General features: G+C 38.1%; 1 protein-coding gene across 4 annotated transcripts in view; it reads left to right on the plus strand.

The window, feature by feature from the left end:
- FAM214A (family with sequence similarity 214 member A) overlaps positions 1-13,928 on the plus strand; it is a 47,547-nt gene extending 33,619 nt beyond the window's left edge. For 2 of the 4 annotated variants that reach the window (XM_039723353.1, XM_039723351.1), the window contains exons 6-12: positions 549-665; positions 1,596-1,669; positions 2,720-2,828; positions 3,537-3,695; positions 5,481-5,549; positions 6,386-6,585; positions 11,852-13,928. In XM_039723353.1, the coding sequence (XP_039579287.1) occupies positions 549-665; positions 1,596-1,669; positions 2,720-2,828; positions 3,537-3,695; positions 5,481-5,549; positions 6,386-6,585; positions 11,852-12,005 (882 nt within the window). In that variant the 3' untranslated portion in view covers positions 12,006-13,928. Of the gene's footprint in view, positions 1-548; positions 666-1,595; positions 1,670-2,719; positions 2,829-3,536; positions 3,761-5,480; positions 5,550-6,385; positions 6,586-11,851 lie in introns of all 4 variants that reach the window. The other 2 variants (XR_005629154.1, XM_039723352.1) reach the window with 2 other exon arrangements.
- The last annotated feature ends 2,805 nt before the right edge of the window (positions 13,929-16,733 follow it).

Genomic DNA, 16,733 nt, shown 5'->3' on the forward strand with positions numbered 1-16,733 from the left:
GTTAAGCATGGGAATGGATTGCTATTACCATTGCAGTCTTGGCCTGCAAGTAACTCAGGAAGAATTTCTTCATGGAAAGGGTTAAGCATGGGAATGGATTGCCCAGGTGGTGGAGTCACTATCCCTGGAGGTGTTCAAGAAACAATTTAGTGCCATGGCCTAGCTGACAAGGTGACCTGTCAAATGATTCTGTGTGATGGGGTAATTTGGCCAGTGGTACCTCCCCTAAACTTCATCAGTTTAGCATGGAGAATAACTGTCCTATTCCCCTCATGGTGACAGAGATATGAATGACTGTTTCCCTGGGAAGTGAGGCATCCTGGTTTGTAGAAATACACCCGTCTGAGTATGGAATGTGATCTGTTAGGGGCAGGCTGTGTAACTGTAGATTGAGTCAAGGGGAATTTCTGTTGAGTGTTTCATCCTGTGCTAGTGTGATGTAGATCCACCTGGGTCAGGAGTGTTCTCCCTTACAGCAAGGGAGCATTACCATGATAGGGCACTGAAATATCCCATTGGTAACCTCAGTAAATTTGTTTTGCTGGCAGAAAGCACCTCCTCTAAAACACACAAATACATGGCGGAAACACAATTTTCGATCCCTGGATGGAACTTCAACCAAGGCTTTTCATCCCAGAACTGGACTGCCTCTGCTTTCAAGTCCTGTAAGTTATTCTTGAAATTCTTTCAGTGAGAAAGGGACTGTTTGTTCTTCTAATGTCTGTGCGTGGTATAAAATCTGACAAAATACCTAGGTGAAGAGTGTGTATTTACTTTGTGTCACAGTGAATACTCTTGTGAGTGGAAATTAATGCTTAAATGAGAGTTAACATGTACATTAGGCTGAATGTAATTTTGGAAAAGAAAACATTAAAGACTGTTGAGATCATATCAAGATTAGCAAAAGGTGGCATTAAATTGAGAAATGGATGGAAACAATGCTTTGGTGCTATTTTAGAGCACAAAAAGCATTTTGAAGATCAGTGTTTTAAGCTTTAACATTTTATCTTTTAGGGGGTTTTGTGTTCCTTTTTAACACCTGGTTGCCCATTATTCCAAAGCCTTTGTTTCTGTGAACAGTTTGTACTGTATATTCTTCAGTAACCAGAGATGTAATGGAATGATTTAGTGAACAAAGCTGCTAAGGCAGACACTGGGGAAGTGTTGCAGTTCTTGGTGGGTTTCTAGGAGTTTTAAAAAACAGGCAGTTGCTATTAAAACTACTGAAGTAGTGATGTCCTGTAGTCAACACATGATATGCTTTATTCTTCATTGCCTGTAAAGGCTGTAATATTTTCAGGGAAATTGGATGGGAATTGTTACAGCCTGTTTATTAGTAATATTCTGTTCCAAAGAGACATCAGCTTCCTGAATGTCTTTATTGAAATACTTCCTGTTAATCAGAATTTCCAGTCTCATCATTAATAATCCTAGAACTTTCTTCACTAAGTTTAAAATGTATAGGATTTACATTCTCTGCTCTGTTTTTGTAATTTTGTAATGTCATGAAAATTCTTGGCAAATTGTGCTTACTTGGCAAAATTTTCTGTGGTAGCGGTTCGGTTTTCAAATTAACATCTTCTTTCCTTGTTGAGGTTCCTCAAAGGAAAACACAGTCTGGGTGCTTTGATCTGGATTCATCATTGTTGAAATGTCTGTCTGCAAGAAGGTATGTTTTATTTACCAGAAACATTGAGATTTTTGAGGGAGGCATAATGTACATATATATATATATTTATATGCAAAATCAAAGCATGTTAGCAAAGCCAAAAACTGCTTTCAAAAGAATCCTTATTTTGATACAAGGCTTAGCAGCTGAGTTGCTCTGGGAGTTTCCAGGTTAGCACAGCTCTGGGACATAGCCATGGAATGAGAGCTGCTGGCAGAATGAATTCTGTCCCATGCAGGGGTACGTATGCTGTCTGATACGCTTGAGTTTTCAGACAGAAAAGCTAGTAATTGTTGATTCTCCTTCAAACCAATGGTATTTTTGTGTTGTATTTATGTTGAACATGTTAAACATTTTGTCTTCACTTGTTCAGAGAACCAGACTTTTAAAAAGGGCCAATCATGCCCTTTAAAACATGTAACATAAACAGCTTTTGGTATGGTAGTTTGATGTTGGAAATATGAGATATATTTCAGAATATGAGACAAAAGTGCCAACATACAAGAAAAAATATGATATTTGGATTCCTGCAAATGGAGCTAAATAACAAATTTTTGTCTTTACCCCTTGTAATATAAAGCTGGTAAAAACATTTTTTCAGTTAACTGGAAAACCTGCTAAAGTTTTAATAGGCAATGTTCAACTGTTACTTCTTTAGGACACAAGGGCCAATCATGCTCTTTCATACATTAATACATGTACCATAAACAGCTTTTGGTATGGTCGTTTGATGTTGTAAATATGAGATATATCTCAGAATATGAGACAAAAGTACCCACATACAAGAGAAAATAAGATATTTTGATTCCTGCAAATGGAGCTAAAGAACAAATTTTTGTCTTTATCCCTTGTAATGTAAAGCTGGTAAAAACATTTTTTCAGTTAACTGGAAAACCTGCTAAAGTTTTAATAGGCAATGTTCAACTGTTACTTCTTTAGGACAGCATTTTGTAGTACACTAAGTAAATTATTCTTTCTAGAGCTGCTTGTACCCAGAAGACAAAAGCAAATGTGTTTATCCTTTATATTTATTCTGTCTTTTTTTAATAGCCCACAACAATGTATAAACAAAGATGGTGATCCAGACAGCCATGGGAAACCATTTCTAAGTTCTAGTGCTCCCCCCGTAACAAGTCTGAGCCTTCTGGGAAACTTTGAGGTATTGCATATTCTCTAGAATTCTTGTGGTATTTTTAATGGTCTTCTGTACTGCTTTTAAAAGTATATTACTGTGAACAATTCCAGCATTATTAGAATGTGAAAGTTCCTAACTGAATTGAATAAAATTTGTTTTCATTTCCAGCTGTAAAGGCACTTATTTCATGCCCCAGACATCTTCTGTCTCAGAGAATCAAATACAACGAGTTGCTTAAGCCTTTGTTTCCCACTACGTCAAGTTAGAAGATGTTCTGTTGCCATAAATGAGATTTAATAACGTGTAATTGTTCATGTTTATAATGTACTTACCTAGAAAAAAGGATTTACATTTTTGCTCTTAAAGTCTACTTAGTAGGTCACAAAAGCTGGATTAAATCAGTGTGTTAAACAGAATGTGTTTGAAGTGTAGGCTCCAGCTCTTCACTTCATATAGCATATCCAATAACAGCAGCTATTAGCCAGTGCATCAGCTGCTTATATTGTACTGTCTTGTGAAATACAGAGTTGAATTTGTTGGGGAAGGTTACAGAATCTAGATTAATTTATTTTTTTCAGATACTATATGTTGAAAATCAGGCATAGATCCTGCTGCAGTAAAGTTCTCTGTGGGCTTTTGCACTTGTTTCCTGATTACAGAATTTATTACAGAAGTGATGCTTTGTTTTATTTGAGGTGTTCCAAGCTAAGCCGTGTGTGCTCTGTTTTTCAGGAATCTGTCCTGAATTTCCGCTTGGACCCGCTCGGTGTCGTGGAGGGTTTCACAGCAGAGGTGGGAGCAAGTGGAGTCTTTTGTCCCACGCACATGACTCTGCCAGTTGAAGTGTCATTCTACAGCGTTTCAGATGACAATGCTCCCTCTCCTTACATGGTAAATGTGTGGTTGGATTTATTTTAAATAAGTTCTGATATGTGGAGGTGAAGAGCAAGAGCTTGGTGAGTAGAGGGTTCAGAAAGTAAAGATTTGCAGGGATCTGGCTTATTTTCAACTGTCTATGACAGAGTTCTCCTGTCCCTCTTCCTTTCCCTAACTAGTGATTTTCCTTCTACTTCTCTGCCCCACCGTTCAACTGTTCTCATCTTGGGATATTGAATGTATTTGTCTCCCCCCACACTGCAGTGATCACCCTCCAACATCTCTTTTTATCCATCTAACTTAAAATAGCAGTGAGGCAATAGCTGGACTTAACGGGATACATTTTGTTGTCCCAACAAGCAGCTGCTCTGGGCAACTAACCACTCTGCAGAGGGGCTTAGGTGCAGGCCAAGGGGCTGATGGAGACCTTAGACTTGGAAGTTACTCAGCCCTTTCTCTTAAAGCAGATATTGCCATGGTTGGTGACACTCAGCACCCTCACAGGCTGCATGGTTTGCTGATGTTTAGTCATGCAGCGTTTGTGTTCTCAGTCTCTGGGTGCTAATTCTGTTCCACATGGGCTTCGCATGTCTAAAAGTGCTCCTCTGTAAAAAGAAAATTATGTCTTGTATGCTGGCATTGAATCAGAAGTTGGATTTGTTCTAAATGCCTGTTAAGGAGCCTTAATTTTACGTAGGTTACAGGTCCAATTTTTAGAGATTTTCATATGTGTACATCTGTCTAATATACAGTAAAGGGTTTATTTAAATGTGGAAGTCAAGCAATGAATATCTGAGTATCCCAGTATTTAGATTTAAATTTTAAATTCATAGCAGTTACCATTTCTGACCTTCTGTTTTGGAAAGTATTCAGAAAATAAAATTGCTTAGAGTTTAAGTAATGGCTTTGACTTTAAACTTGTATATGTTTTCACCACTGCAAAAGGTATCTATTCTTTTGCTTTCATCTTTCTAGATTATTTAATGTGATTTTCTAGGAGGTGAAGGGATTCTCATGTTCCTCAAATGGTTAAAAGTAGCATTGCTCATTTTCCTAGCTGGGTTTCATTGTTTCAGGCTTTTCCACATGCTATTTCCAAATATGCTATTATGCCTGAGTCTCCCAGGATTAATACAGCATTTGTGTAGTGCCTCCATCATCAGAAACATTGTTTCTGTTTGTACAGCTAGTTTCTCTGCTGCGGGGTCTTGTTCTGGGTGTGTGTTTGGTGTTTTTGAAGTCCCGGGTGCGGCTCTGGTGCCCTGCAGGGTGCCCAGACCTGTGGCACTGCCCCCAGTGTGGCCAGTGCCTGGGGGGCACAGCTGGTACAAAAGCAGATGTCATCCTTCCTAAGGTTTGGATTAGAACGGAAGATTAAGTGCATCTGCTGCCTTTGAAAAGCAAAAATGAGTTTTGTGAGATTTGGAGTATTATTGGTGTGATTGTAGATGATAGAGAAATAGAAAGGAGGGGACAAATGTTTTGGTATAACTCCCAGCTGCTTTGAAAAGAAAGCTCAGTTTTGTCCTAGCTCCCTGATGTGGAGAAGATGTGGAAACTTTAATACTTGAATCTTGTTTCAAGAGGAGAGTGTACCTCATATTGCACAGCTTTTAATGGTCTGCCAAAGTATCTTTAAGGCCCCTACTGTTGATTTTTTAACTGCATCATAAATGCATTGCCTTATCTATTTTTAGTTTTTATAAATTACTGATTATGTTTCAAATAAATGCAATTACATGACTAGAACATTTTGATTTGTTTATCTCTGTGACCTAAATATGTGTTTTGTTTTTGTAGGGTGTAATTACTTTAGAGTCCCTCGGTAAAAGGGGTTATCGAGTACCGCCTTCAGGAACAATACAAGTGGTACGTACTCAGCACTTAAGGGTGCCTTGAAACCACTAATATTAAGGAAGTCATGCAGAGATGAGTTTATTGGAGATGAGCATGAAGCTAGCAGTGGAAATGTGCATCTCTGTAATTCAAAGTAGAAATCTGTGTGTGGGGCAAAAAAGATTCCCAGTCTTTGAACACTTCTGTGCTCTGAGGAGGCTTACAATCAGTTCCAGGAGATTTGGAATACTTGGGGACACTGTGGTTTTGAAAAACTGATGGGGAAGTAATTATGCCACAGTCCAAATCCTGAAATTCCTCTAAAGCAATTAAGATTGAATAATTGTATCTACTTTTTGTAATATTTTAACACCACCTTTACTTTTGTAATAAAATCACTAAGTAAATCGCAGTCATTGCTTAGAACCAGTGAAGTGACTCTTTCTTTTAAGAACCCAGTCCAAGATAACACATTCATAATTTCAGGTTTAAAAGCGGAGCCCACCACTGTGCTTCCTGCGAGTGTATTGTGTCTGGAAAACAGTGTAGACAAAAAGCTGACTGGAAAAATAAACAAAAACGGGGATGCTGATTAGCAAAGTAAGAGTAGTCATATACTAGTGTTTCATTCAGATTAGATTGTGTTTAGCATTATAATTATAATATAATTAAAATGGGAATTGCTGGTAGCTGAAGTGTTGAAAACCAGAAAGGCTTCACAATGTCTTTACATAAATGTTTCTGTATGGCACAAAAACAAAGTGCATAGTTAACTATTTTGACAGATCGAGTTTGAGTTAGATTTGCTGTTTTTTTAAAAAAATTTGTCATCTCTAAAGAGTATTGTATTGAACTGTTTGTCTTTTCAGACCTTATTTAACCCTAACAAAACTGTGGTGAAGATGTTTGTGGTGATCTATGACTTGAGAGAAATGCCAGCTAATCATCAAACATTCCTACGGCAAAGAACTTTTTCTGTTCCTGTGAGACGAGAAATCAAGCGAAATGTCAATAAAGAAAACAGCCACCAGACTGAAGAAAGGCTACTACGCTACCTCATACATCTGAGGTAAGCTCCTTGAAGTTCAAACACCAAAATAAAACAAAAAAACCCCAACAAACCCAAGCAAAAACCACAAAAAGGTATCTGCCAAAATTTAACTCATAATTTCTTCCCCAGCCAGCCCTTCTGCATACAGAAATAAGAAAGAATGAAAAGAAAAAAAAAATGCTAACTTGGTCTTTAAGCTAGACAGTAGAGGAAAAAGAGGTAATAAATAATTTGGGTTGTCCTTGTGAGAAACCAAGTTAAAACATAACATTGGCATTGAAGTATGTTGTATAGCATTATAAAGCTTAAACCTTTTCTTAGTGAGAGAAATTGTTCTGCCTGAATCAATGCACTTTTTTTGAGGTTAGAGGAAATAGTGAAAGTGGATGTTACATGGGCAAAAGCCAAAACTAAGGGAAGGGAAGGTGTGCTTCACATGTGCCTCTTCACCAGAATAGCTTATAAAATGAAAAATGATTTGAGCTACTCCTAAAAATACAGTGTTTAGTGGCAAAAATGTAAATACCTCTTTCATGATGCAATGCTGGTGATGATGCCTTTCACTTAATAAAATATTCATTCAATCTTCCTTGAATGATTTACAAAGCACTGCCTGGAACTAGACACTGGAACTAGCTGCTGCTCTTGGGGTGTTCTGGAAACTGCAGTTGGAACCAAAGGGGAATGATGGGTATATTCTGTCCTCCTGCAGTTTGCAGACTTTTTGTGTGTGTTTTTGTAGTAAGAAATGTCTGTCTGCAGCACTTGGAAACGCACCAGCAGCTGACATTCTGAAGTGAGCAAGCAGAACAAAATCAAATATCTTACACTTCTCTATTGTTTTACAATTATTTCTGGTGCATATTATTTTTCCTATTTAGTGGCATTGATTTCTATCCAGCAGACTTTTCAAACACAACCTTGTCTAGAACAGTGATTCTAAGCCAGACTCTCCCATTAAATGGAAGTTGACAGTCATAAAAAGTGTTTTGGTTTACTGAAGTGTGAAAATAGTGTCATGAGAAGGCTGTTGAACAGTGTTTTCATTCTCAAATTCAGCCTGGATTGAAATTCAGCCTTTCAGGCCACACTATCTTGCAAGGTCTAACCTAACCACCTTCTAAAATTTATCTTTTGGGGCAAATTCTGAAAAAGTGTGTAGCCCCAACAGCTGGGTCTAGCATACCTGCATGAAGAATAGTGGTCTTGTGTCCTCTTTCAGTTTCTGCTTTAATGTTGTTTGTAAATTTCTTGTTGACAGAATCAGGAATTACTTTTATTTGAAGGCAAACCTGCTTTCTGCTCTCTCATCTGTTACAGCTAGAAGTCTTTTTTAAGAGCTTCCTATTTCTGATACCTGCTGAGAGACAGAAATGTTGCAGCTGTGATGCTTTTTATTTTGAGATATCTGAACATTTCACCTCAGTTTTCAGACCTCTGGTAGGGATCAGTTAATGGGTTTATGATGCGTAATTGGAAATGCATCCATTTCTGATGGGAAAACCAAAATCATAATTATGATGCTGAGCTGCTTTGGAAAGTGAAAAACTACAGAGTATGCCACAAGTTTTTTCTTCAGTGATAAGCCCAAGCTCTGGGTCCTTCCTCATAATGTAAGAATGGCAGAATTCCTTGAAATATTAAAGTTGATCTGTTGATCTGTCTTGTGGTTAATTATACTGATCACTTATGGTTTTACAAAAGACTCATTTGTCCTGAGTAGCCTTCTTTGCTAAAGATGGCTTTTAATTAGGAGAGTTTAAAAAAAAATCTTAGTACTATATTAATTCATGTAAGTTGGTTTTAAAGCTTCATTTTTAAAAGCCAAAAAGTTTCCTCAAGCCTGCTTTACTGAAAATTATGCAAACCTAAAAAGTTTTAACTATTCAGATTTTTTTGTTTGTTGCTCAAGTTGACTTAGAAGAGCCTTTCAGTTTTAGTTGCAGTCGTCATTGAGCACAAGCATCTTAGGCTTACGTATTGAAATTTTGTTTAAAAAAACAAATGAAGTCACCACCAGTGAGCTGCATTGTGGTCGCATCTGCTTGCAGGCCTTAATCACAGTTGTCAGCACTCACATTATGAAAGCTCCTTTTCAAGTGGTAATTCAGCAAAAACGCTTGCACAGGTCTGGAGCTTAACATTGGCGGCCAGATTTTCTACAACAGTCTTTAAAGAGTCAGATTTATTGTGTGTGCAGCTTCTGCATGCAGTTCTGTATGGCTGAGGCTCTGTTCAGTATGCCATCAGACTGTACTTGTACCCACAGCTACAGGATTGGGACACCAAATGTAGCTTGCACACACAGCAGAGCTTTATTCATTACTAAAAACCCCCAAGAGTTGCACCTGCAGTTTAAGTTGGTTTTTAAAGATGCTTTAGGGATAAATTTTTTGTTGCATGTGAAGCAATGACTTTTTGTCCTGTAATTAAATCTACTTGAGCATAAGAGCTGTGAGCTCAGCTCTGCTTGTGCCTCGTTTCTGCCTGGCGTTCTGGGGATGATGACCATCTGTGGGTTTCTAGGTCACGTTCTGGCACCCTTGTAAAAGTAATTAAACAGCTAACCTGCCCACAGCTCAGCATTTTTCAAGGTTTTAAAGCTTGGTCAACAGCCTTAGTTACTGAAACAATGCCAGGAATTGCATGGAGCATAGTTGCTGTTGCTTAACAGCTAAACAGGGGTTGTTACTGAGGGCTCGATGGAGGGTAAGCTTGAAACTGGTTGTTAAAAAGTAGTGATTCCTCAGGGTGTTGAGAAACTTTTTAAAATACTGTCCTTATGTGGCATAGACCTTTATTGGTGGAAGCTGAAGATACCTGCTATTACTGATTTACTAGCTGCTTTTGATCTTTCTGGTCTCTCAGCATTTTTTCTTATCTAGAAATTGTTATCCTTGTCCTAATGCTTTTAGTTACAGATTTTATAGGTTGTGTTGTGTAGTCTTTTTCACTTACAAAACACATCTTGCTACAGATGTTTTTATGATTATCCTGCTTTTCAGGATTATTCTGTTTCCATGCATTACTCTGTTCTTTGTGAATTGTGATGGCCTACAAAATACATGTAGGGACTTAGTGCTTGTACTTGTCATTTCTTCAGTAAAGTTCCTCTGCCAGACTTTCTAGCATCTGATATTTGTGTGTTTAATTATTCCTGTATTTGTCTGCTGTTACTGTTCCTAGGACACCATCTGTCAGAGACCTTAGTTGTGTTGGGCTTTTTTAATTTCTTTACACAAAACTAACTGGAGCTGCCACAGCTCCAGAGTCAGTGCCATGCTGGCCACTCCATCACCATTTTGCAAGGATGTAGGGAATGCTTATCTCGATTATTCCAATGTATTTACAAGTATAAAAATCAACACTTCTAAATTCCAGTTACTAGGTTAGACCTGTCTAAAAGAAAATAAAAATATAGGTAAGGATGCAGAGATGGGAAGAATCCCTTGAACTTTGCTGCTGTCTCACACTTATCCTTCTTCAATCTTTCTGAAATGTCATGCTCAGAAAAGTCATGTTGCAGGGAACCACTATTTACTGAGCAAAGGGAGTCTTGCAGGATTATCACTCATAGAAAAGAGCAAGCTTGAGAAGTTTAAAAATAGACCATGCTAATAATTCTTTTGAAAGATCCATGTGTGAAATGGGAGCTTGAGATCTATTTTTTGATGGTGCTTTGATAACTAGATTTATAGGAATTAATTTCAATCATACTTTTGCTGCAATAGACCTTTCACTAATTTTTTTTTCCTTTTAAAATGTGTTATGAGCTATATTCTGAGTTAACTGTTTGTGGTGGTTGCTTTGTCTCTTGTGTCTTTCACTCTTCCTTGTGCTCTCCTCCACAGTCTTCTCTTAAGATAGTGTCTTCTCCCTTTTGCCTATCAGGTAAAGGGCTTTCACACTGACAGCACCGAGCAAATAAATAGTGATGGATGAGATCTGTGTGGGAGCCAGTAGGAGCATTCTGCTGGACCCTGCTGCATTTAATGTCCTTGACAGCTGTATCTAGGAGAACAGAGTTTTCCTTTGTCTGGCTGTGGGGATGACTACAGGCTATTCTGCACCACTCCTCTGAACAGAACAGTGCCACAGACTCCATTTCTGCAACCTGCCTTCCTCAGATGATGAAGCCTTGGTGGATCTTCTGTACTTGTCTTTCTCCTGCTGCTCAGAATTTCAGTCCAATTATGAATAGGTTTATTTTAGAGATACTGCTTTTGCTTCAATGGGGTCAATATGTAAAAGCCTATTAAAAATCTGTGCAAATTGTAATACATGATAACACAGCATGCACTGCTCTCTCAGCATTTGCCATGGTATCATCTTGTTGTGACAGTATACCAACAGCAATGGCTTCTCTGTTTCTGTTGCAGCAGCAATAGCATTTCTCTGTCGCTGTGGCATAGTGGTACTGATATTCAGTTCAGTTGCTGTCAGAAATGCTCCTTAGGCTCTTCTGCCTTTCATGGAGAAGGAAATCAGAGAGTTCTGCCACATGAAAACCGTAGAATACAGTTCTCTGAAATGCAGATCTTGTCTCCCTATATACAGTTGTTAATACCATGGGGAAGTGGGACTGGCACATTCCTGCAGGTTTGGAGGATCTAAATTAGGGTGTTTAGCTGCAGCATAAAAGATGAATGGGCTGAGGAATTGACCACTGTTTGCTTGGTGATTGGGCCAGTGAACTGCAGTCTCTTAGAAATGTTTCCTAGGCTGTGCAAAAAAAATTCTGTCTGCCTGCAGAGATCCCAGTACCGACTGCTTCTCAAGACAAGTTCTTCTATTTGGAGTGTGGTATAAAGCAGTAGTAAACTTCCTGGTGTTACATTCATAAAAAGAGCAATGAGATCTGTCTATATGATTGCTGGAACTGAAATGCATATTCAGTTTGTATATAGTTGAAAATTCCTTTTTGTGTGTGCTTAGCCCACCCTTTGGACATTTTTAGGAGTGCTCACTGGAGAACAGTTTCTACCATTCCTGATTTCTGAGGACTTTAGTCTACAATGTACATAATGGCAGTGTGAACTCAAATATTCCATGCCACTTTTAAAGCTGTGCACTGCATTGGTGATTAGGAACAGAACCTTTAAATGTCAAAAGAAACAAAGCAGTTTGAAAGTGTTAGGATATTCTTTCTCTTTTCATTTTAACTGACTAATTTTGTTTGTTCAAATGTGTTTTGGCCTTAAATGTTTTAAGAGTGCATTTTATTTAATAATTTTAAAATATTATTATTTTGGTGTAGGTAATACAGATATTTGTATCTTTTCAGGTTCCAGAGTTCTAAATCTGGAAAGATCTACCTCCACAGAGATGTAAGGCTCCTATTCTCTCGGAAGTCCATGGAAGTTGATAGCGGCGCTGCATATGAACTCAAATCTTACACTGAATCTCCAACAAATCCTCAGTTTTCACCAAGATGCTAGCAAACAATGGCAAAGTCAAGTATTCATTTTACTGTTGAGTACTCCTTGCAAGCAAAGATTGGTAGAGACAACAGTATCAAGTTAAGTCTGTAAAGGAATAAAAATAGCGCTCAAGAGAAAGAAGGTTCTGTGTGATCCTGGACCAGTTTTTAAAAGGTTTCTGGAATGAGCTTTGTGTATTCCAAGTAGACTGGAAACATACTTAAATCTAATCTTTTTGTACTGTTTAAAACCACTTCATTGGATGTGTTGCAATAGCAAATTCCCAAGTTAGTTTAGTGTTTACACTTTTTATTTTATTTTTCAGTTATTTAATATTTAATGTTTCATTTAATACTCAAGTGATGTTTGTCTTTAGTGTTCTAATGTAGCATAAATCCTATGTAAAATCATACTATGTATTTTTGGCATTAATATTGAAATCTGAAATATATACAGATGTCTTTAATCTGTGTGCTGTTTTAAGTGATATTCATTTAAGTTATTGAGAATGGGGACAACAGGTGAATTTCCATAACATTTCATACTATGCAAGCATTTTGCTGTTTTTTCTCTTTAATGGTACCATTTTCCATTTTTTCTCACATCCAAATTTAATAACACTTGCAACCACACTGCAGATTGTTTATTTACTTACTTATTCATTTAGATCATTAATTCAATTCACATTTTGCTCCCTCAATTTCTTTTTTCTTTCCTTGGGGGCCATTTTAATTTTGCTTTCTGTTATTAGTTTTCCTCAGATAAAATTTGCACCCCTCCCCCATTTTATTTCTCAAATTGTGTTAAAGGATGTACTGTGCAAACAAATTAGTATTTATATCTCAAATATATGCAAAAGCTATAAAACTTGTACTTTTTGTTTTATTTTTAGATGAGAGGATCTTCATGTAATCCTAAATATTTTTCATAGGTCAATTCCATGTAGGCCACTAGGTGGCCATAGGAGGTTTTACTAGCAATGCTACACTGGGCATATGACTATTTTCCAATATGTGTGTGTGTTCCTACAACAAAACAGTCAGATGAACAGTTTATGCTAAGTGTTAAACTGTGTAACTGAGAGAAATAAAGTTAGAAGCATTTGATTATATTTGAGCTATATATTTAATAATGGAAATGAAGCTTTATGACATTTGATGAAGATCTGAGTTTCTCAGCTGTCTTACCTTGTGTTTTTCTTTACTTTGCTGTAGGTTTTTAGAGTGTCAGTAATATGCAAGGTGCCCTTTACCATGCTTATCTGATGAAGACTGGAGAAAGGATGAATGTGCATCCTCTGTATTCAGCACTGCCCCTAGATGAGAGAAGTCAGTGTATCATGAAATCTCCAGGAAGTCTGCCAGGGAACGTAAGGGAGACTGGACTTTCCAGATGATACTCATCAGCTATCTTGTACATGCAAATGACTGCTGCTCCAGAAGGGCAAAGCTCAGATATTACTGAGTCCTCTCCCCACGTCAGCAGTGTTTTCCACTCTGCTACACCAGGTTTTCAAAGGTTTACCTAGCATTCATTTTAGAGAGAATCGGGGGAAACTGTACAGGAAGAGATTGTTTGCAGTTTCTGGTCATTTGTGCGCCCTTTAAAATGGAGAAAAGGTTTCTTTTGGTAGCAGAAGGGTCAAACACAACTGCAGCTGTACTGTGTACAGAACTAAGGTCTGGACTGGGATATCAAGAGGGCGTCCTAGTTTCTGTGTAGCTGCTATTGAGTCATAAGCAAATAGCATGTATCCTCTAACTGCTTATTTGTGTCATGGTGCACAGCTTGCTTGCATGCTCAGTGAAAAAACAACACGAGGAAAGGACACATTTTTAATGAGAAGTCACCATTAGTAGTAGATTAACCTTTTATTTTTGCACTGACATTATGCAACGTTTGTATCTTGATAACTTTATTTAAATAGACTTCTTCAAGTCATCTTCTTTCATTAATTTGCTTTGAATAGCAAAGAAGTGTGGATTTTGAATATGTGGTTACTACAAGTCATGTCTAGGAAATAAATTTGTATTCACTTTAATAGTCAAACTACATTTAGTCCCTATGTGGATTTGGAATGAAAGTGACCTTGGATTATCTGTGCACAACTTTGATTCTACTGAGTCATTCTCCATTTACAGCTTGATCTGAGTAAACACTTTCACACAGGGACACACCTGGAAAAATGCTGGATGCTCATAAACTATGAACAAAATTCCACATGACCTTCTAAGCTTAGGTTAAAACTAGACTAATTTTTGAGAGATCATTGGTTTCTCTATTCCTCAACAGGCTTAACCATACACAATTATTTTTAATAAATGTTTGAGTGGGTAAGGGCCTCCAACGATGGCTTCTACGAGTAATTCTTCCATTGATAAATTATACTTACCATGAGAAAGTATAACTTTTAGTTATACTATATACATTTAGTTATAGTTATATAAGGATTTATAACATCCAACTGAATGTTGCTGAAATTGAGTTAAATACTACTTAGCCTTTTCACTGTAAGTAAACAATTTAGTTCTTGTATGTCCCTTCTCAGTCTTTTTTTTTTTTTTTTGATAACTAAGACAACCCCAGACCGTTCAGTCAGCCTTTATTTTGTACACCTCTCATCATTCTGGCTCTTTGCTTTCTTCTTTTGGACCGAATCAGAGGATTAAAGTCCTCTTCATGCATCCTGTTGGAATACACTGGTTTTTAGTATCAGATGTCAACTTGCATTCATCTTGTAACCCAGCATAAGAGACATCCTACCTGCTTGTTCCCAAAATAGTAGCTCTCCTTACTGAACTTTATTCTCTCACTACCCAAGATTTTATATGCTGAACACAGCACTGCTGTTTGAAGAATTCATAGCTGTGTCCAACAAACTTGCTTTCATCACATTAAAGATTTATCTAAGTTTCCCTAATTTGCATGGGAAAGTGTCAGAAGCCTCATTAATGCCAGAAGGCATCTGGAACTTCAGCCACCTTCACCCACTTCTCCACATGGTCTATTTCCTTTTTCTTAAAGGAAAGATGATTGTGTGAAACCCTTGTTTTTAACTGTGAATTCCTGCCTAGCTACTCAGTTTCTTTTGAGTTTTTTTTTAGATTATTTTTCAAGTTATTATTGACAGCCAAATTATACAGCTTGTATTCTGTCCTCCCCATACTCAAATTCAGGAAAACTGACTCCTGGAAACCCATTCATTTTTCACAGGTTCCTATATGAATCACCAGTAATTAACTGGAGATTGCTTCTGTCATTCTCTAATCTCTTAAGGATATTTTTTCATCCAAATTGAAAATATTTACTAGAAGTAATTAAAGTAACCTGCAAACCAGTCTTTCCTTATTCCAGCTAGAGGCTATACTTTGTTTGTTACACTATTTACCTTGATCATGCCACATTGAAGAAAAACAAACATTAAACACTTCAGTCTTTAAAAGTTTTGTTCAGTAATATTTCAGTACCCCCTTGCCTTCGTGATCTGCTTTAGGTAGACATCCTTAAAAACTGACCTAGTTTCTGTAGGCTGCTTTCTTGTATTTGAGGCCATTGAAGAACATGTGCTTTTCCTGAGGTTCTGAATTTATTTCCCAACTTTGCTCTGCATTATGTTCCCTTAAAGAAATAACTGCATATAAGGAACTGCTGAATCCTTGAAACTGTTTTCCTTCACATTAATTCCTTAAAAGATTTGAAAGAATTTCCTGGAGTTTGCATTCTTGTCTGCTGTTACTGCTTTGCTCATTTTCCCTTTTAAAATCTATGAACTTCATCCTTTTTATGATCTTTTTTCTATGTTGCTCTGTTTTTCACACTTTCAGACCATTTCTCCCTAATTTTGCTAGAAGCAAATGTGGCACACCCACCACTATCATGGCTTTTTTCATCATTAGGAAAAAACCCACTGGTGCATCCTATGATTATTTTTCTGTGCAATCTGCCTGGCTGTATCCCTTTCCGAATGAGGAATATGCACATTCCTTGGGCCTTGTGGGGCATTTAGTACAATTCAGCTGTGACAAAATCATTGACAGCTTCAGCTTTCACAGACCTTTCTGACCTGCTCTCATGTTCTTCCCGACCATAATCGCACAAAGCCTGTCCTGGCAGTCCCTCCTGAGCTGTGCTAATCCATACCTGCTGTTCACATAATCCATTTATTTAGGGACCCCTAAAGATTTATTAATGGTGGGCTATTTAAACCCCTCCCTTTTGCTCTTGAAGAGAGTCCACAGAAGGTTATTTTCCAGCCCAGGACCAGACAGTGAAAAGGAGATGGGGAGGGAATAAAATACTCAGTATAACTTGATCCTGTGCTGTTAAGGAGTTCCAATGGACTGAGCCTCCCTATCCTGTCAGCTCTTGTCTGGGATTTGAGACATCCTCGAGTAATGCTGCTGAGGACTCAGCTCCTTGTATTTTGATCGCTAAAAGGGGGCAAAAGAACTGACTTTCCCAAGCAGCAAAGGCTCTTTGCCCTTTGCCCGGGTGCTGAGTGGGGAGGCCGTGCAGGCTGGACGGGCCGGGTGAGGCGGCTGTGCTGAGGGGAGCTGAGCTGGGGCCAGAGGGGACCAGAGGAGTGGCCTTCAGCTGAGACGCGGCCCGTTCACATTTACACATGAGGTATTAGAAGAATTTCACTGTTCGGCTGCTCAGGCAGTGCAACAAGCTGCCCAGGGAGGCGGTGGAGTCACCATCCCTGGAGGTGTTTGAGACCTATGGCCCTGGCGTCGGGTGATGTTC

This window comes from Passer montanus, unplaced genomic scaffold, assembly GCF_014805655.1.
Source record: "Passer montanus isolate IOZ18808 unplaced genomic scaffold, ASM1480565v1 scaffold5, whole genome shotgun sequence".
NCBI classification, from domain to species: domain Eukaryota; kingdom Metazoa; phylum Chordata; class Aves; order Passeriformes; family Passeridae; genus Passer; species Passer montanus.